We start from the raw sequence: 21,139 nt of genomic DNA on the forward strand, positions 1-21,139 counted from the left end.
ACTCTCTCTCTCTTTCTCTCTCTCTCTTCCCCGGCTTCCCTCCGCCCCAGCGCTTAGAACAGCGCTTTGCACATAGTAAGCGCTTAATAGTTGCCGCCATCATTATTATTACAACGGGCTCACTGGGACCTCCCTGTTCTCTCCCTCTCTCTCACACACACACAATCTCTCTTTTCCCCGGCTTCCCTCCGCCCCAACGCTTAGAACAGCGCTTTGCACATAGTAAGCGCTTAACAAACGCCATCACTATTATTATTACAACGGGCTCACTAGGACCTTCCTACGCTCTCTCTCTCTCTCTTCCCCGGCTTCCCTCCGCCCCAGCGCTTAGAACAGCGCTTTGCACATAGTAAGCGCTTAATAAACGCCATCATTATTACTATTACAACGGGCTCACTGGGACCTTCCTGTTTTCTCTCTTTTCCCCGGCTTCCCTCCACCCCAGCGCTTAGAACAGTGCTTTGCACAGAGTAAGCGCTTAATAAATGCCATCACTATTATTATTACAACGGGCTCACTAGGACCTTCCTATGCTCTCTCTCTCTCTCTTCCCCGGCTTCCCTCCGCCCCAGCGCTTAGAACAGCGCTTTGCACATAGTAAGCGCTTAATAAACGCCATCATTCTTATTATTACAACGGGCTCACTGGGACCTTCCTATGCTCTCTCTCTCTCTCTCTCTTCCCCAGCTTCTCTCCGCCCCAGCGCTTAGAACAGCGCTTTGCACATAGTAAGCGCTTAATAAACGCCATCATTATTATTATTACAACGGGCTCACCGGGACCTTCCTGTTTTCTCTCTCTCTTCCCCGGCTTCCCTCCACCCCAGCGCTTAGAACAGCGCTTTGCACATAGTAAGCGCTTAACAAACGCCATCATTCTTATTATTACAACGGGCTCACTAGGACCTTCCTATGCTCTCTCTCTCTCTCTTCCCCGGCTTCCCTCCGCCCCAGCGCTTAGAACAGCGCTTTGCACATAGTAAGCGCTTAATAAACGCCATCATTATTACTATTACAACGGGCTCACTGGGACCTTCCTGTTTTCTCTCTCTTCCCCGGCTTCCCTCCGCCCCAGCGCTTAGAACAGCGCTTTGCACATAGTAAGCGCTTAATAAATGCCATTATTATCATTATTATTATCACAACGGGCTCACTAGGACCTTCCTATGCTCTCTCTCTCTCTTCCCCGGCTTCCCTCCGCCCCAGCGCTTAGAACAGCGCTTTGCACATAGTAAGCGCTTAATAAACGCCATCATTATTACTATTACAACGGGCTCACTGGGACCTTCCTGTTTTCTCTCTTTTCCCCGGCTTCCCTCCGCCCCAGCGCTTAGAACAGCGCTTTGCACATAGTAAGCGCTTAATAAATGCCATTATTATCATTATTATTATCACAACGGGCTCACTAGGACCTTCCTATGCTCTCTCTCTCTCTTCCCCGGCTTCCCTCCGCCCCAGCGCTTAGAACAGCGCTTTGCACATAGTAAGCGCTTAATAAATGCCATTATTATCATTATTATTATCACAACGGGCTCACTAGGACCTTCCTATGCTCTCTCTCTCTCTCTTCCCCGGCTTCCCTCCGCCCCAGCGCTTAGAACAGCGCTTTGCACATAGTAAGCGCTTAATAAACGCCATCATTCTTATTATTACAACGGGCTCACTGGGACCTTCCTGTTTTCTCTCTCTTCCCCGGCTTCCCTCCACCCCAGCGCTTAGAACAGCGCTTTGCACATAGTAAGCGCTTAATAAATGCCATCACTATTATTATTACAACGGGCTCACTAGGACCTTCCTACGTTCTCTCTCTCTCTCTTCCCCAGCTTCCCTCCGCCCCAGCGCTTAGAACAGCGCTTTGCACATAGTAAGCGCTTAATAAACGCCATCATTCTTATTATTACAACGGGCTCACCAGGACCTTCCTATGCTCTCTTTCTTATCCCCGGCTTCCCTCCGCCCCAGCGCTTAGAAGAGTGCTTTGCACATAATAAGCGCTTAATAAATGCCATCATTGTTATTATTATTACAACGGGCTCACTGGGACCTTCCTGTTTTCTCTCTTTTCCCCGGCTTCCCTCCACCCCAGCGCTTAGAACAGCGCTTTGCACATAGTAAGCGCTTAATAAACGCCATCATTATTACTATTACAACGGGCTCACCGGGACCTTCCTGTTTTCTCTCTCTCTTCCCCGGCTTCCCTCCACCCCAGCGCTTAGAACAGCGCTTTGCACATAGTAAGCGCTTAATAAACGCCATCATTCTTATTATTACAACGGGCTCACTGGGACCTTCCTATGCTCTCTCTCTCTCTCTTCCCCGGCTTCCCTCCGCCCCAGCGCTTAGAACAGCGCTTTGCACATAGTAAGCGCTTAATAAACGCCATCATTCTTATTATTACAACGGGCTCACCGGGACCTTCCTGTTTTCTCTCTCTTCCCCGGCTTCCCTCCGCCCCAGCGCTTAGAACAGTGCTTTGCACATAGTAAGCGCTTAATAAATATCATTATTATTATTATCACAACGGACTCAGGGGGGGCCTTCCCGTTCCCTCTCTCTCTCTCTCTCTCTCACACACACACACACACACACACACACACACACACACACACACACACTCTGTGTTTTCCCCCCGGTTTTCCCCTCACCATGTCGGCGGCGTCGTTGTTCGGTGGGGGGAAAGGGCTGCGCGTGTTTGCAGTCGGAGGAAGGAAGGAGTCCCCGCTCAGCGGTCCGGCCTGCCCCCGACGCCGCCCCGCGCGCCGTTCCGCCGGCACTCTCGGCCCGCCCGGCCCGCCTCGGCCTCGGCGGCGGAGGCGGCCGGGGAACCGGAAGCCGCCCCGCCCGGCGCCATTTGGCCGTCACACACACACCTCGCCCGCCGCATGCGCAGGGGGCCCGGACCACCCCACGGCTCCTGCTTGCTGCTGCTGATCTTCATTCATTCATCCACTCATTCATCCATTCATATTGATTGAGCGCTTACTGAGTGAATGAACGAATTTATTGAGAAATAAATAGGATTGGATGAATGAATGAATGAATTTACTGAGCGCTTGCCGTGTGCAGAGCACTGTACTGAGCGCTTGAAAGTCCAATTCGGCAACAGGTAGAGGCGGTCCCTACCCAACAGTGGGCTCACAGTCCAGAAGGAGATGATGAGCTCATTCATTCATTCATTCATTCATTCATTCATTCATTCGTATTGATTGAGCGCCTACTGTGTGCGGAGCACTGGACTAAGCGCTCGGAAAGTCCAATTCGGCAACAGGTAGAGACGGTCCCTACCCAACAGTGGGCTCACAGTCGAGAAGATGATGAGCCCATTCATTCATTCATTCATTCATTCATTCATTCAATCGTATTTATTGAGCGCCTACTGTGTGCAGAGCACTGGACTAAGCGCTCGGAAAGTCCAATTCGGCAACAGGTAGAGACAGTCCCTACCCAACAGTGGGCTCACAGTCGAGAAGATGATGATGAGCCCATTCATTCATCCAATCACATTTATTTTATCTGTACATATTTATTCTACTTATTTTATTTTGGTGATATGTTTTGTTGTCTGTCTCCCCCCTTCTAGACTGTGAGCCCACTGTTGGGTAGGGACCGTCTGTATCTGTTGCCGAATTGGACTTTCCGAGCGCTTAGTCCAGTGCTCTGCACACAGTAAGCGCTCAATAAATACGATTGAATGAATGAATGAATGAATGAATTTATTGAGCGCTTACTGTGTGCAGGGCACTGGACTAAGCGCTCGGAAAGTCCAATTCGGCAACAGGTAGAGACGGTCCCTACCCAACAGTGGGCTCGCAGTTGTGCTCTGCACATAGTAAGCGCTCAATAAATACAATTGATGATGGTGATGAGGAAGATGATGAGCCCATTCATTCATTCATTCATTCAATCATATTCATTGAGCGCTTCCTGTGTGTGGAGCACTGGACTAAGCACTCGGAAAGTCCAATTGGGCAACAGATAGAGACGGTCCCTACCCAACAGTGGGCTCACAGTCGAGAAGATGATGATGAGCCCACTCATTCACTCATCCAATCGTATTTATTTTATTTGTACATATTTATTCTACTTATTTTATTTTGGTGATATGTTTGGTTTTGTTGTCTGTCTCCCCCTTCTAGACTGTGAGCCCGCTGTTGGGTAGGGACTGTCTCTAGATGTTGCCAACTTGGACTTCCCAAGCGCTTACTAGTCCAGTGCTCTGCACACAGTAAGTGCTCAATAAATACGATTGAATGAATGAATGAATGAATGAATTTATTGAGCGCTTACTGTGTGCAGAGCACTGGACTAAGCGCTCGGAAAGTCCAATTCGGCAACAGGTAGAGACGGTCCCTACCCAACAGTGGGCTCGCAGTTGTGCTCTGCACATAGTAAGCGCTCAATAAATACAATTGATGATGGTGATGAGGAAGATGATGAGCCCATTCATTCATTCATTCATTCAATCATATTCATTGAGCGCTTCCTGTGTGTGGAGCACTGGACTAAGCACTCGGAAAGTCCAATTGGGCAACAGATAGAGACGGTCCCTACCCAACAGTGGGCTCACAGTCGAGAAGATGATGATGAGCCCACTCATTCACTCATCCAATCGTATTTATTTTATTTGTACATATTTATTCTACTTATTTTATTTTGGTGATATGTTTGGTTTTGTTGTCTGTCTCCCCCTTCTAGACTGTGAGCCCGCTGTTGGGTAGGGACTGTCTCTAGATGTTGCCAACTTGGACTTCCCAAGCGCTTACTAGTCCAGTGCTCTGCACACAGTAAGTGCTCAATAAATACGATTGAATGAATGAATGAATGAATGAATTTATTGAGCGCTTACTGTGTGCAGAGCACTGGACTAAGCGCTCGGAAAGTCCAATTCGACAACAGATAGACACGGTCCCTACCCAACAGTGGGCTCGCAGTCGAGAAGATGATGATGAGCCCATTCATTCATTCATTCATTCATTCATTCAATCGTATTGATTGAGCCCCTACTGTGTGCAGAGCACTGGACTAAGTGCTCGGAAAGTCCAATTCGGCAACAGATAGACACGGTCCCTACCCAACAGTGGGCTCGCAGTCTAGAAGAAGAAGATGAGCCCATTCATTCATTCAATCGTATTTATTGAGCACCACTGTGTACAGAGCACTACTGAGCACTTGAAACTCCATCATCATCATCATCATCAATCGTATTTATTGAGCGCTTACTATGTGCAGAGCACTGTACTAAGCGCTTGGGAAGTACAAATTGGCAACATATAGAGACAGTCCCTACCCAACAGTGGGATCACAGTCGAGAAGATGATGATGAGCCCATTCATTCAATCGTATCTATTTACTTTATTTTTACATATTTATTCTATTTATTTTATTTTGTTAATCTGTTTTGTTTTGTTCTCTGTCTCCCCCTTCTAGACTGTGAGCCGGCTGTTGGGTAGGGACCGTCTCTAGATGTTGCCAACTTGGACTTCCCAAGCGCTTAGTACAGTGCTCTGCACACAGTAAGCGCTCAATAAATACGATTGAATGAATGAATGATGATGATGACATTTACTAAGCGCTTACTATGTGCAAAGCACTGTTCTCAGCGCTGGAGGGGGGGGTACGAGGTAATCAGGTTGTCCTACGGGGGGCTCACAGGCTTCATCCCCATTTTACAGGTGAGGGAACTGAGGCCCGGAGAAGCGAAGCGACTTGCCCGAAGTCACGCAGCTGACAATTGGCGGAGTCGGGATTTGAACCCACGACCTCGGACTCCAAAGGGCGGATTCTTTCCACTGAGCCACGCGGCTTCTCCAAGGTGGGCGGGGCCGCGAGGGGAGTGGGTGGGGCCGTGCGGAGAGGTGGGCGGGGCCGTGTGCAGGGTGTGAGTGGGGCCGTGCGGAGAGGTGGGCGGGGCCGTACGGGGAGTGGGCGGGGCCGTGCGGGGAGATGGGCGGGGCCATACAGGGTGAGGGTGGGCCGTGCGGAGAGGTGGGAGGGGCCGTGCAAGGAGTGGGCGGGGCCTGTGGAGAGGTGGACGGAGCCATGAGGGGGAGTGGGCGGGGCCGTGCGGAGAGGTGGGCGGGGCCATGAGGGGAGTGGGTGGGGCCGTGCGGAGAGGTGGGCGGGGCCGTGCAGGGAGTGGGTGGGGCCGGGTGGAGAGGTGGGTGGGGCCGTGCGTTGAGGTGGGCGGGGCCGTTCAGGGAGTGGGCGGGCCCGGGTGGAGAGGTGGGCGGGGCCTTGAGGAGAGTGGGTGGGGCCGGGTGGAGAGGTGGGCGGGGCCGTGCGGGGAGTTAGTGGGGCCGTGCGGAGAGGTGGGCGGGGCCGTACAGGGTGTGGGCGGGGGCCGTGCGGAGAGGTGGGCGGGGCCATGAGGGGAGTGAGTGGGGCCGTGCGGGGAGTGAATGGGGCCGGGCAGAGAGGTGGGCGGGGCCGTGCAGGGAGTGGGCGGGGCTCTCGGGGAGGTGGGCGGGGCTGTGCAAGGAGTAAGTGGGGCGCTCGGAGAGGTGGGCGGGGCCTGCAGGGAGCGGGTGGGGCCTCGCGGAGAGGTGGGCGGGCCCGTGCAGGGAGTTGGTGGGGGCGCGCGGAGAGATGGGCGGGGCCTGAAGGGAGTGGGTGGGGCCTCGCGGAGAGGCGGGCGGGGCCGTGCAGGGAGTAGGTGGGGGCGCGCGGAGAGGTGGGCGGGGCCGCGCGGAGAGGCGGGCGGGGGGGCGGGGCTCCTGCTCACTGTGCGCATGCTCAGTTTCGCTGGAGCGCCTTGCAGCCGGTGCGCCTCGGGTAGGCCTTAGGCCCGGCCTCTCCCGGGTTGCTGGGCCGGAGAAGGCGCGGGGCCCGGGGGACACACGGACCCCGCCTTACAACACACACACACACACACACCCACACACACACCCACACCCACACCCACACCCACCCACACACCCACACACACACCCCGACACCTGTCCGCCCCGGCCTCACCTTCGGTAAGTCCTTTCACTTCCCCTCCTCCGCCCGGGCTCGCCGTGAGAGAACCAGCGTGCCTCAGTGCAGAGAGCCCGGCCTTTGGAGTCAGTCAGTCAGTCATTCAGTCGTATTTATTGAGCGCCCGCTTACTGCGTGCAGAGCACTGGACTAAGCGCTTGGGAAGGACAAGTTGGCCACATCTAGAGACGGTCCCTGCCCAATGGCGGGCCCACAGTCTAGAAGAGTCAGAGGTCGTGGGTTCATTCATTCATTCAATCGTACTTATTGAGCGCTTACCGTGCGCAGAGCACTGGACTAAGCGCTTGGGAAGTACAAGTTGGCAACATATAGAGACAGTCCCTACCCAACAGTGGGCTCACAGTCTAAAAAAAATTCATTCATTCAATCGTATTTATTGAGCGCTTACTGTGCGCAGAGCACTGGACTAAGCGCTTGGGAAGGACAAGTTGGCAACATCAATCAATCAATCAATCAATCGTATTTATTGAGCGCTTACTGTGTGCAGAGCACTGGACTAAGCGCTGGGGAAGTCCAAGTTGGCAACGTCTAGAGACGGTCCCTACCCAGCAGCGGGCTCACAGTCTAGAAGGGGGAGACGGACAACAAAACCAAACAAAATAAAATAAATAGAATAAATATGTACAAATAAAATAAATAAGTGGAGTAATAAATATATACGTGTAAACAGGTGCTGTGGGGAGGGGAAGTTCATTCATTCAATCGTATTTATTGAGCGCTTACTGTGTGCAGAGCACTGGACTAAGCGCTTGGGAAGTCCAAGTTGGCAACAAATAGAGACGGTCCCTACCCAGCAGCGGGCTCACAGTCTAGAAGGGGGAGACGGACAACAAAACCAAACATGTTAACAAAATAAAATAAATAGAATAAATATGTACAAATAAAATAAATAAGTGGAGTAATAAGTATACACGTATAAACAGGTGCTGTGGGGAGGGGAAGTTCATTCATTCATTCATTCAATCGTATTTATTGAGCGCTTACTGTGTGCAGAGCACTGGACTAAGCGCTTGGGAAGGACAAGTTGGCAACGTATAGAGACGGTCCCTACCCAGCAGCGGGCTCACAGTCTAGAAGGGGGAGATGGACAACCAAACCAAACCAAACAAAATAAAATAAATAGAATAAATTTGTATAAATAAAATAAAGAAGTAGAGTAATAAATATACACATATATACAGGTGCTGTGGGGAGGGGAAGTTCATTCATTCATTCATTCAATCGTATTTATTGAGCGCTTACTGTGTGCAGAGCACTGGACTAAGCGTTTGGAAAGTACAAGTTGGCAACGTCTAGAGACGGTCCTTACCTAGCAGCGGGCTCACAGTCTAGAAGGGGGAGACGGACAACAAGACCAAACATATTAACAAAATAAAATAAACAGAATAAATATGTATAAATAAAATAAATAAGTGGAGTAATAAATACATACAAACATATATAATAATAATAATAATGATGGCATTCGTTAAGCACTTACTATGTGCAAAGCACTGTACTAAGCGCTGGGGAGGATACAAGGTGATTAGGTTGTCCCACGTGGGGCTCACAATCTCAATCCCCATTTTTACAGATGAGGTAACGGGCTCAGAGAAGTTAAGTGACTTGCCCAAGGTTACACAGCAGACTTGTGGCGGAGCCGGGATTCGAACCCATGACCTCTGACTCCAAAGCCGGGCTCCTTCCACTGAGCCACGCTGCTTCTCCACAGGTTCTGTGGGGAGGGGAAGTTCATTCATTCATTCAATCGTATTTATTGAGCGCTCACTGTATGCAGAGCACTGTACTAAGCGCTTGGGAAGTTCAAGTTGGCAACATCTAGAGACGGTCCCTACCCAACAGTGGGCTCACAGTCTAGAAGGGGGAGACAGACAACAAAACAAAACATATTAACAAAATAAAATAAATATGAACAAATAAAATAAGTAGAGTAATAAATGCATACGTACATATATACAGGTGCTGTGGGGAGGGGAAATTCATTCATTCATTCAAGCGTATTTATTGAGTGCTTACTGTGTGCAGAGCACTGGACTAAGCGCTTGGGAAGTCCAAGTTGGCAACATCTAGAGACGGTCCCTACCCAACAGTGAGCTCACAGTCTAGAAGGGGGAGACAGACAACAAAACAAAACATATTAACAAAATAAAATAAATATGAACAAATAAAATAAGTAGAGTAATAAATGCATACGTACATATATACAGGTGCTGTGGGGAGGGGAAATTCATTCATTCATTCAAGTGTATTTATTGAGTGCTTACTGTGTGCAGAGCACTGGACTAAGCGCTTGGGAAGTCCAAGTTGGCAACATCTAGAGACGGTCCCTACCCAACAGCGGGCTCACAGTCTAGAAGGGGGAGACAGACAACAAAACAAAACATATTAACAAAATAAAATAAATAGAATAAATATGTACAAAAAAAATAAGTGGAGTAATAAATCATCATCATCATCAATCGTATTTATTAAGTGCTTACTGTGTGCAGAGCACCATACTAAGTGCTTGGGAAGTACAAGCTGGCAACATCTAGAGACAGTCCCCACCCAACAGCAGGCTCACAGTCTAGAAGGGGGAGACAGACAACAAAACAAAACATATTAACAAAATAAAGTAAATAGAATAGTAAATATGTACAACTAAATGTACAAGTAAGTAAATATGTACGAGTAGTTCTAATCCCAGCTCTGCCGATTCTCAGCTGGGTGACCTTGGGCAAGCCACTGAGGCACAGAGGAGTTGGGTGACTCGTCCAAGGTCATGCGGCAGGCAGATGGCAGCAAACCCCGTGACTCCCAGGCCCGTGCCCTGTCCCTATGCCATACTGCTTATCGATCCATGGTTATCAATTGATCTCTGGTATGTACTGAGCGCTCGCTCGCTTTGTGGAGAGCCCCGTACAAAACGCTCGGGAGGGGACACTCCAACAGAGTCGGTCGATGTGACCCCTGCCCACAAGGAGTTTAGAGGAGGAGTTGGGCGTTAAAAGCAGATTATTGGATTGGTTTCATCACACCCCACAGACAAATGTTTTCAGTCAATGCCTGCCGATGACAAAGGAAGAAATCATCTTTAGGAGGCGTGAAGATGGAGCCATCATTTATTACTCTATTCATTTATTTATTTATTTATTTATTTTAGTTGTGCATATCTATTCTATTTATTTTGTTGGTATGTTTGGTTTTGTTCTCTGTCTCCCCCTTTTAGACTGTGAGCCCACTGTTGGGTAGGGACTGTCTCTATATGTTGCAAACTTGTACTTCCCAAGCGTTTAGTACAGTGCTCTGCACACAGTAAGCGCTCAGTAAATACGATTGATGATGATGATGATCTAGTCTCGGCTTGCTACCGCTTCAGCAGAACCCTTTCATTTTGGCCTCATGATGGCTTCGGCTTAGTTACTCGGTTTGATGAAGAAAAATTGGATCTGGCACCTGCAGTATTGGGGAACATCCAGCTCCTCAATTTGACTCGCTTTTGGCCCGCTACACATCCGCCATACACCCCCTGGCCCGGAATGCCCCCCCTCCCCACATCCGCCAAGCTCGCTCTCTTCCTCCCTTCAAGGCCCTACTGAGAGCTCACCTCCTCCAGGAGGCCTTCCCACACTGAGCCCCCTCCTTCCTCTCCCCCGCTCCATCCCTCCCGCCTTACCTCCTTCCCTTCCCCACAGCACCTGTATATATGTATATATGTTTGTACGTGTTTATTACTCTTTATTTTACTTGTGCATACCTATTCTATTTATTTTATTTGGTTAGTATGTTTGGTTTTGTTCTCTGTCACCCCCTTCTAGACTGTGAGCCCACTGTTGGGTAGGGACCGTCTCTATGTGTTGCCAATTTGTACTTCCCAAGCACGTAGTACAGTGCTCTGCACACAGTAAGCGCTCAATAAATACAATTAATTGATTGATTGATTCTCTGGGCCTCAGTTACCTCGTCTGTCTGCATGTTTGCTATTCTATTTATTTTATTTTGTTAATATATTTTGTTTTGTTGTCTAGACGTCTCCCCCTTCTAGACCGTGAGCCCGTTGTTGGGTAGGGACCGTCTCTAAATGTTGCCAACACGTACTTCGTAAGCGCTTAGTACAGTGCTCTGCACACAGTAAGTGCTCAATAAATACGATTGAGTGAATGAATGAATGTTTTGCTTTGTTGTCCGTCTCCCCCAATCTAGACTGTGAGCCCGTTGTTGGGTAGGGACCATCTCTATATGTTGCCAACATGTACTTCCCAAGCGCTTAGTACAGTGCTTTGCACACAGTAAGCGCTCAATAAATACGATTGAATGAATGAATGAATGTTTTGCTTTGTTGTCCGTCTCCCCCAGTCTAGACTGCGAGCCCGTTGTTGGGTAGGGACCGTCTCTTTATGTTGCCGATTTGTATTTTCCAAGCGCTTAGTCCAGTGCCCTGCACACAGTAAGCGCTCAACAAATACGATTGAATGAAGGAATAAAATGGGGATTAAGACTGTGAGCCCCCCGTGGGACAACCTGATCACCTTGTAACCTCCCCAGCGCTTAGAACAGTGCTTTGCACATAGTAAGCGCTTAATAAATGCCATCATTGTTATTATTATTGTTACTCACCAACCTTCTCTCCTTCTCCAGCCCAGCCCACGTCCTCTGCCACTGCTCACCTCCTCACCGGGCCTCGTTCTGTCCTGTCATTCATTCATTCAGTCGTATTTATTGAGCGCTTACTGTGTGCAGAGCACTGTACCAAGCGCTTGGGAAGTACAAGTTGGCAACACATAGAGACAGTCCCTACCCAACAGTGGGCTTGTCTGTCCCGCCGTTGACCCCCGGCCCACGTCCTTCTCCAGGCCTAGAATGCCCTCCCTCCCCACATCCGCCAAGCTAGCTCTCTTCCTCCCTTCAAATCCCTACTGAGAGCTCACCTCCTCCAGGAGGCCTTCCCATTCTGAGCCCTGCTTTTCCTCTGTGTACATTTGTACACATTTATTACTCCATTTAATTAATAATGGCATTTAAGCGCTTACTATGTACACTGTTCTAAGCGCTGGGGAGGATACAAGGTGATCACATTGTCCCACGTGGGGCTCACGGTCTTAATCCCCATTTTACAGAGGAGGTAACTGAGGCACAGAGAAGTTAAGTGACTTGCCCAAGGTCACACAGCAGACATGTGGGGGAGTCGGGATTAGAACCCATGACCTCTGACTCCCAAGCCCGTGCTCTTTCCACTGAGCCACACTGCTTCTCTGCTGTGCATATAGCTAAAATTCCATTTATTCCGATGGTACGCTGCTTCTCTGTTGTGCATATAGCTATAATTCTGTTTATTCTGATGGTATTGACACCTGTCTACTTGTTTTGATGTCTGTCTCCCCCTTCTAATAATAATAATAATGATGATGGTATTAAGCGCTTACTATGCAAAGCACTGTTCTAAGCGCTGGGGAGGTTACAAGGTGATTAGGTTGTCCCACAGGGGGCTCACAGTTTTAATCCGTATTTTACAGATGAGGTAACCGAGGCCCAGAGAAGTTAAGTGACTTGCCTTAAGTCACACAGCTGACAGTTGGTGGAGCCGGGATTTGAACCCATGACCTCTGACTCCCAAGCCCGTGCTCTTTCCACCGATCCACGCTGCTTCTCACTGTTACTTCTAGACTGTGAGCCCGTTGTTGGGTAGGGACCGTCTCTATATGTTGCCGATTTGCACTTCCCAAGCGCTTAATGCAGTGCTCCGTACACAGTAAGCGCTCAATAAATATGATCGATTGAATGAATAATACTAATAATGACATTTATTAAGCGCTTACTATGTGCAGAGCACTGTTCTAAGCACTGGGGAGGTTGCAAGGTGATGAGGCTGTCCCACAGGAGGCTCACAGTCTTAATCCCCATTTTACAGATAAGAAAACGGAGGCCCAGAGAAGTGAAGTGACTTGCCCAAAGTCGCACAGCTGACAGTCGGCAGAGCCGGGATTTGAACCCGTGACCTCTGACTCCAAAGCCCGGGCTCTTTCCACTGAGCCACGCTGCTTCTCATGAATGAATGGGGAATAAGAGTGTGAGCCCCATGCAGGGTAGGGGTTGGGTCCAACTTGATTTGCTTGTAGCTACCCCAGGGCGAGTGTAGTGGACTACAGCGTAGTGTAGAGTGTAGTGTAGGGCCACCCCAGCGAGAGAAGATTGAAATAATTGGCAATTTTTCTCCCCTGGGATCGATAATCAATAATAAAGGAACTAGCAGCCAAGAAATAAGCTGAAGATTGTTAGGAAGACTTGGTCTGAAGAGCCTGGAAAAAGTCGTTAAATGTGCTGATGTAACAATTGCCACAAAAATGCAAATTGTCAACTCCGTGGTGTTTCCAGTGCTAATGACTACAGCGCTTAGTACAGTTCCTCTCACATAGCGCTAGCACTGTGGTTTAGTGGAAAGAGCACGGGTTGTAATCCCGACTCTGCCAACTTGTCTGCTGTGTGACTTTGGGCAAGTCACTTAACTTCTCTATGCCCCAATTGTCTCATCTGTAAAATGGGGATTAATCAATCAATCAATCGTATTTATTGAGCGCTTACTGTGTGCAGAGCACTGTACTAAGCGCTTGGGAAATACACGTTGGCAACACATAGAGACGGTCCCTACCCAACAGTGGGCTCACAGTCTAGAAGGGGGTGACAGAGAACAAAACCAAACATATTAACAAAATAAAATAAATAGAATAGGCATGTACAAGTAAAATAAACAGTAATAAATACATACATATATACATATATACAGGTGCTGTGGGGAAGGGAAGGAGGTAAGGCGGGAGGGATGGAGAGGGGGGTGAGGGGGAGAGGAAGGAGGGGGCACAGTGTGGGAAGGTGGTGCAACCTGATTACCTTGTGTCTACACCAGCACTTAGAACAGTGCTTGGCACCTAGTAAACACTTAACAAATACCATTTGTTTTAACAAATTCCATTTTAAAAAAGAGGAATAATCGTGTTCTGTGGAAATGATTAGAAGCAACTAATAATATTGCAAGTTTAATGGACCAAAAAAAATGATATTGTGAAGTGGAAATTTTGTGTTCCCTGATTGACATTTCTGACTTCCTTGTACAGTTCAAAATTTTGCCATATTTCAGTATAAATAGTAGTAGGAGTAAATATATTTACTAAGCGGCCACTGCGTAGTCATGCCAAAAATATTACGTTACAAAGTGCCAGTTGTGTTGTACCACTTTTATGTTTTCTTTTTGTAAAAGCCCCATCTGTTTATAAAAATAATGGTTAATTTCTTAGAATGGAATACAACTGAAGAACAAATATTTTTCTTTAAGTTTAGAAAGTTTAGATTTTAAAAATTTGTTCCTTTGAAGGAAATCATGCACTAGATTTTCCAAGTGATCATATTTGTTAGTCAGATAATTTCTTACAAGTTCACTTGAAATTTGAGTTTGTATTTCTGTTTTCAGGGTACAGTTATAGTGGAAGAACCACAATGTTGGCAATCTTGAAGAAGTGTGTAGTCAAAGACCAAAAAGTATGCAGTCTGCATATCAGTGTAAGTTATTTTTTATTTAGCTGAATATGTACTCAGTAATTGCTTTTTAATGAGCTATAAAAGTTGCCAGCCAGAATCATCAATCAGAATATTTCTGATCTGAAGAGTACATCAAAACAATGCATAAGGTGACTGTACAAATAGGTTTTGGAACATGGGTTAACAGGGAGGGGTCTGGGCATTTATATAAAAAAATTAAATCATGTTGCACAAGTTGTTGAAAATCTCACTGGTGAGGGATCCTACAGTGATCTCTGCACATAGTCAACAAATAATTTTGAGACTGGTAATGATATACTGGATGCGAGCGTAACAACTTTGCAATAGCTTGCCATGCCACAATCAATGTGAAGTTTTGTACTTATACTTGTAACTTAACTTGTACTTCCCAAGCGCTTAGTACAGTGCTCTGCACACAGTAAGTGCTCAATAAATACGATTGATTGATTGATTGATTTTGCAGATTATTTATATTCAGCAAAAGAGTTGCTCCTAGTGAACTAGTTCACACTTCAGGAGGTGCATTATTATATCTTTTAAGCTAGTATAGCAATCAGCCAATCTAAGTACTACTGAGCACTTGGGAGAGTACAGTACAACAGAATTGGTAGATATATTCTAGATCTGGAGGGGTAGATTTGGGACTCATCCACACAGCGATGGTTGTTGAAGCCATTGGAGTGATGAGTTTTCCAAGGGAGTGGGTGTAGATGGAGAATAGAGGGGGACCCAGAAGTGAGCCTTAAGGGACCAGCCTCCTGTCTCTCTCCACTTCAGTCCATACTTTACTCTGCTGCCGGATTATCCTTCTACAGAAACATTCTGGCCCTCTTCAAAAAATCTCCAGTGGTTGCCTATTGACCTCCATATCAAGCAGAAGCTCCTCACTATTGCTTCAGAGCTCTCCATCACCTTGCCCCTTCTTACCTCACCTCCCTTCTGTCCTTCTACATCCCAGCCCTCACACTCTGCTCCTTTGGTGCTAACTTTCTCACTGCCTCGTTCTCACCTGTCCCGCCATCGACCTCTGGCCCACATCCTACCTCTGGCCCGGAACGCCCTCCCTCCTCAAATCCGCCAAACAACCACACTTTCCCCCTTCAAAGCCCTACTGAAGTCTCACCTCCTCCAAGAGGTCTTCCCAGACTAAGCCCCCCGTTTCCTCAGCTCCCCCTCTTCCCCATCTCCCGGACTCGCTCCCTTTGCTCTACCCACCCCCCCCGCCCCATAGCACTTGTGTATATTTGTACTTATCTATAATTCTATTTATATTAATGCCTGTTTATTTGTTTCGATATGTATATATCTATAATTCTATTTATATTGATGCCTGTTTACTTGTTCTGATGTTTGTCTCCCCACTTCTAGACTGTAAGCCCGGTGTGAGAAGGGATTGTCTCTCTTTATTGCTGAATTGTACTTTCCAAGCACTTAGTACAGTGCTCTGCACACAGTAAGCACTCAGTAAATGTGACCGAATGAATCAGTCATTGAGGAGGAGCCCGCAAAAGAGATTTAGAAGGAACAGCCAGAGTAATAGGAGGAAAACCAGGGGAAGGGCAGTATCAATAAAGCCAAGGTTAGATTATTTTTCCAGAAGATGTGGACTGGTTTCACAGTGTTTAAATCAGTGCCTCCCAAAGTTGTTTTTTTTTGAAGGTGATCCATTTCAGTGCATCAGCAAAAACAATTTCTGCTTTTTTTCTTTTTTCCTTAGTTCATCAATCACTGGAGAAGAAGAGCAATTATTACCCCAAAACTAATCCTACAGCATTACAGTTCACTACCAGGTACAGATTTTAGTTCTCTCTGGGATTTTTCAACTTCCTCTTTCCTCCTACTCCTGCCGAACATATTTCTTATAAGTCCACTCTAGCATATTAATCCCTTTCCACGCGTATCTGGTTTTCAAAAGGGAAACACTGTTTACAGTGAAGTTGCTAAAATTAGGATTGGTTCATGCAGGTCATTAAATAAGGCTTTTGAGCTGTGAACCTTTGTTTAGGATACATCGATTCAGAGAGTAATGAACTTGGGGAAAGTTTGGCCTAATCTTATTAGAGGCAAACAGTGAACCTTTTGAAATATCTCCCAGCTCTGATACAATATTGCCCACATGGAATTTATAATAATCAATAAATAAATGGTATTTATTGAGTAACTATTGTATGCAGAGCATACTACATGCTTGGGAGAGTATGATGGAATTGGTAGAATTTGGGTGAGGGGTTTGGAAGCTGGAAAATACGAAAAAGGAGCCATCTGGTTGAAACAGTTAAATATTTTTAAATTGTTTTAAGAACTAATGCACCATGAAAGTTCTGGGAAAGAGGTGGTAGACATGATTCTTGCCCACAAGAAGATCACAGTCTGGTGAGGGGGTCAGGCATTAAAATAAATTACAGGTTGGGGAAATGATTTGGGACTGAGGGTGAGGTGAGTATTCAGGTGCGTAAGGGGTACAGGCTCAAGTGCTTAGGTGACACAGAAGGAAGGGCCAGTAGAGTAGGGGAATCAATCAGTGGTATTTGAGTGCTTATTACATGCAGAGCACTGTACTAAGCACTTGGGAGAAATGAGGGGGTTAGTTAGGGAAGGCCTCTTGGAGGAGATAGATGATTTTAATAGGATTTTGAAGATAGGGGCAGTGGCAGTTTGCTGGTTACGAAGTGGGAGGGGGCTCCAGGCTGGAGGGAGGATGTGTGAAAGGAATTGGCGGTGAGTCGGAGAAGCAGTGTAGCATAGTGGAAAGAGCACAGCCTGGAAATCAGAGGACTTGGGTTGTAATTCAGCTCCACCACTTGTCCACTGTGTGGCCTTGAGCAAGTCACTTAACTTCTCGGTACTTCAGTTTCCTATAAAATAGAAATTAAATCCTACGCCCTCCTATTTAGATTGTGGGCTCCATGTGGACAGGGATTGTGTCCAAACTGATGATCTTGTATCTGCCCCAGCACTTGGCACATAGTAAATGCTTAGTTATTATTATGAGATCGAAGTGTAGTGAATAGGCTGCTGTTAGAGTGAAGTGTCGAGGTAGGAGGAGAACTAGGAGAGGATGGCAGAAAAACCAAGGATAGACAGATGGAAGGAAAATCGGTGGATGAAAATGACTCGCTCAAGAAGTTTGGGTAGGAGTGAAGGAGGGAGGTGGGGTGATAGCTGGAGGGTGCAGTGATGTTGAGGGAGGGGTTTTGTAGAATAGGAGATATGTAGGCATGTTTGCAAGCCGAAAGGAAATAGCTATTGAAGAGCGAGAGGTTGAAGATGACTGTCAGGCCAAAAGGGTAAGAATTTGGGTGAGGGGCTCAGAAGCTGACAAATTCAAAAAAGGTGCCATCTGGTTGAAATGATTCTTTAATATGTTTGAATTGTTGTAAGAACTAAAATAACACACCATGGAAGTTCTATAAAATAAAGGTATATTTCCTGCTTAAGTTAAATTTTAAGTTTTTATTTTTCCCCACTTTGACATTACAGGAGATGATGTCAAATCTCTGCGCTCCATCATCAATCCCCCTATATCGAAGTAAGTAATAAGTTGTAGGAGCCCTCTTGAATTTAGAGAGCTATCAAAACATTTCTTTCCTTTTCATTTTGTGTTCATTTAGAGAGCTTTAAATTTCTGCTACTAGTAATTACTTTTAGAATCTCACAGTATTTCTAATAAAGTTACAAATGTATTAACTACCAATCAGGTTATGCAAATTTTCCATTTTTCAGTCTTGAGGATACGTTTAGTAAAATAAATATGTCCCAGTGATTGCAATCATCTCACTTCTTTGACCATCTATACCAAAACACTTAGCTGGAGGTTTGGTAAAGACCTCCATTTTTCTAAAAGTAGTTCTTTGGTACAAATTACAAAAATACTATACCATTTATAATGTAGAACTCCACCTCACTGGCTTTTCTGTTTAGCATTTCAGTAAACATTTTCAAATTTAGGTTCTCCTAAAGTTAATTATCACCCCAAATCTCTCTTTTTATACAGAATCCGTAACATTGGCATTATGGCTCACATTGATGCAGGGAAAACCACAACCACGGAAAGAATATTGTACTATTCCGGATACACCAGATCACTGGGAGGTTAGAATGATTCCTGTCTCCCCCACCTAATTAGCCTTGATGAAATTAAAAACAGCACTGGAAAGTATTTTGATTGTGTAAATATACAGGCCACAGCATTTCCAACTGTAATATTAATTTCATACATTGTTCATCACAATAGAAACAATACATTTCGAGCTCCAGGCCTTGCAATTATAATAACAATAATAATAATAATAATGATGATGATGATGGTATTTGTTAAGCACTTACTGTGTGCCAAGCACTGTTGTAAGTGCTAATACAAGGTAATCAGGTTGTCCCAAGCGGGGCTCACAGTCTTAATCCCCATTTTACAGTTGTGGTAACTGAGGCACAGAGAAGTGAAGTGACTTGCCCGAAGTCACACAGCTGAGAAGTGGCGAAGCAGGGATTAGAACCCATGACCTCTGACCCCCAACACCGTGCTCTTTCCACTGAGCCACGAACTCTCATAGCAAAGAAAAAGAGCACTCAGGAAGAGAAAATGGCAACTGCATTCATAACTTCAGCATTTTCCTGGCTTTTTATGTTTGCGTTGCTTAAAAAATATGCATTCACAAACAGGAGTGCCGGGGAGAGCGCTATTTTTTTCACTGCTGGAAAGAGAATTGCTAGCTCTTAGATCCTGGAAAGAAGCTATATAAATATTCAGGAATTTTTTGTTTTTATTTACCCTTGTTGTCAACAACACTGTTTTTGGAAACAGATCATGTCTTCAGATCTTGACTTGGTGTGTTATTATTACCCCTGTTTTCAATGACACTGTTTTTGGAAACAGAGATCATGCCTTGAGATCTCGACATGGTGTGTGGCTATGGGTAAGTCACCAGGTCTATCCTTCAGGGTCCCCAGTACAAATGAGAGATAATGATCTCACATCACACTTTTTCTGAAAGGCTAAAAAAGCCCTGCTTTTGCCAGATGAATCGTGCTGTTAGTGGTGGGAACTCAATTGTCCCAACCCTCATTCTTAGCTTGAATTTTTCTTTGTCAATATTTGCTCATTTTGTGATTCTCTGCTGTGAAATAAGATGTCACGAGTACTTAGTGATTACTGAAACTTGCACTTTTAAGTGGGGCTGCTTACTCCAGTGGAGAAGTTTAGACGTTTACCTGATTGTGAACCAGATGTTGAGCGTCCCTGGCCTGCTGGCGAGTCAGTGGGTGGCATATGCCACTCAGCCTGGCACGCCAAGCCCCCTTACATTGGTGACAGATTCACTTGCCTCTGGAGAATTTCATCATGAAGATGGATTGACAAAGGATAGTTTTGCTCTGTAGGATTTGTTTCCCACCTCGACTCAGTAGTGTAAGTGCTGCCTGTAAGGGTTTTGTTTGTTTGTTTTTTTGTTTGTTGTTTTGTTTTTCTCTTGTGGTATTTAAGTGTTTACTATGGGCTGGCACTGTACGAAGTGCTGGGTTAGTAATCAGGTTGGACACAGTTCATGTTCTACTTGGGGCTCACAGTCTTAATCCCCATTTTTCAGATGATGTAACTGAGGCACTGAGGTAAGTGACTTACCCAAGGTCATACAACAAATGAGTGGCAGAGCTGGGATTTGAACCCAGGTTTTTCTAACTTCCAGGCCTATGCTGTGTCTGCTAGGCCACGCTGCCTTCTCTTACGCTCAGCAGAGACTGTGAGGGGAGGGGGCTGTGACACCTCCTATCCACCATCACGCTTGAAGAGGGATTGGTGGGGACGGAGCCGTGGATTTTTGTATCAAGTGAAAAGCCATCCTTGGGATTTTCATTAATGAGGTTCCATAGAGAAAATCCCTGAGCAGTAGCAGTAAAGTTACTGCTTTGACTTTACGGGGGAGAAAAAAAAACCCTCCAGGAAGCCATGACCCCATCTCCTCTGCCCTTCGAGTTCACCACTGCCTAGCAAGTGAGAGGTCAGGCCCCCACTCATTTAATTTTTATTACAATATGAACATTCAGAAGAACTTCTGGATGCAGTGAGAATAATATTGGCTATTTTAAGCCCTCACTATGTCCTAAGCTCTGGGATAGGTACAAGGTTATGAGGTCAGGCACAATCCCTGTTCCACCTTGGGCTCACAGCCTTATCACAGTTTTACAGATGGGGAAGCTGAGGCCCAGACAGGTGCCCAAAGTCAAACAGCGGGCAAGTGGTGGAGCCGGGACTGGAACACGGGTGCCCTGATTCCCCAGTCCCAACCTCTTCCCCCTGGGCCGGGCCATTCGGCAAGAGGCTGTCAGGTCTCAAGGTGTTTCTAGGGAGGCAGTTGTTGACAGCCTCCATTTAATCATTTCATACCTTTCACCAAGTGGATTAAAACATCGTTGTGTGACGTCTAGCCGTTTGAAGTGAACGCCATTTTCTTACCGATTAGATGTAGATGAAGGCGACACCGTGACAGATTTCATGGCCCAGGAGCGAGAACGGGGCATCACCATTCAGTCAGCTGCCGTCACATTTGACTGGAAGGGATATCGAGTCAACCTTATCGACACACCAGGTTCAGTGCCGTTCCGCCGGCGAAGGGACGTGGGCTGTCAGCGTTGCGGGT

The 21,139-nt window shown here is 46.6% G+C and overlaps 2 protein-coding genes across 2 annotated transcripts in view; one reads left to right on the forward strand and one right to left on the reverse strand.

The window, feature by feature from the left end:
• The window catches only part of NSA2 (NSA2 ribosome biogenesis factor), a 9,772-nt gene extending 7,065 nt beyond the window's left edge, over positions 1-2,707 (reverse strand). The window contains exon 1 of the mRNA XM_038765694.1: positions 2,645-2,707. Coding sequence (XP_038621622.1) covers positions 2,645-2,647 — 3 coding nt within the window. The 5' untranslated portion in view covers positions 2,648-2,707. The remainder of the gene's footprint in view (positions 1-2,644) is intronic.
• A 4,202-nt stretch (positions 2,708-6,909) lies between these two features.
• The window catches only part of GFM2 (GTP dependent ribosome recycling factor mitochondrial 2), a 37,515-nt gene continuing 23,285 nt past the window's right edge, over positions 6,910-21,139 (forward strand). Inside the window, exons 1-6 of the mRNA XM_038765917.1 lie at positions 6,910-6,958; positions 14,419-14,507; positions 16,225-16,297; positions 17,988-18,036; positions 18,502-18,599; positions 20,963-21,088. Of these exons, the coding sequence (XP_038621845.1) occupies positions 14,445-14,507; positions 16,225-16,297; positions 17,988-18,036; positions 18,502-18,599; positions 20,963-21,088 (409 nt within the window). The 5' untranslated portion in view covers positions 6,910-6,958; positions 14,419-14,444. The remainder of the gene's footprint in view (positions 6,959-14,418; positions 14,508-16,224; positions 16,298-17,987; positions 18,037-18,501; positions 18,600-20,962; positions 21,089-21,139) is intronic.

Source organism: Tachyglossus aculeatus, chromosome 23 (genome assembly GCF_015852505.1).
Source record: "Tachyglossus aculeatus isolate mTacAcu1 chromosome 23, mTacAcu1.pri, whole genome shotgun sequence".
NCBI classification, from domain to species: domain Eukaryota; kingdom Metazoa; phylum Chordata; class Mammalia; order Monotremata; family Tachyglossidae; genus Tachyglossus; species Tachyglossus aculeatus.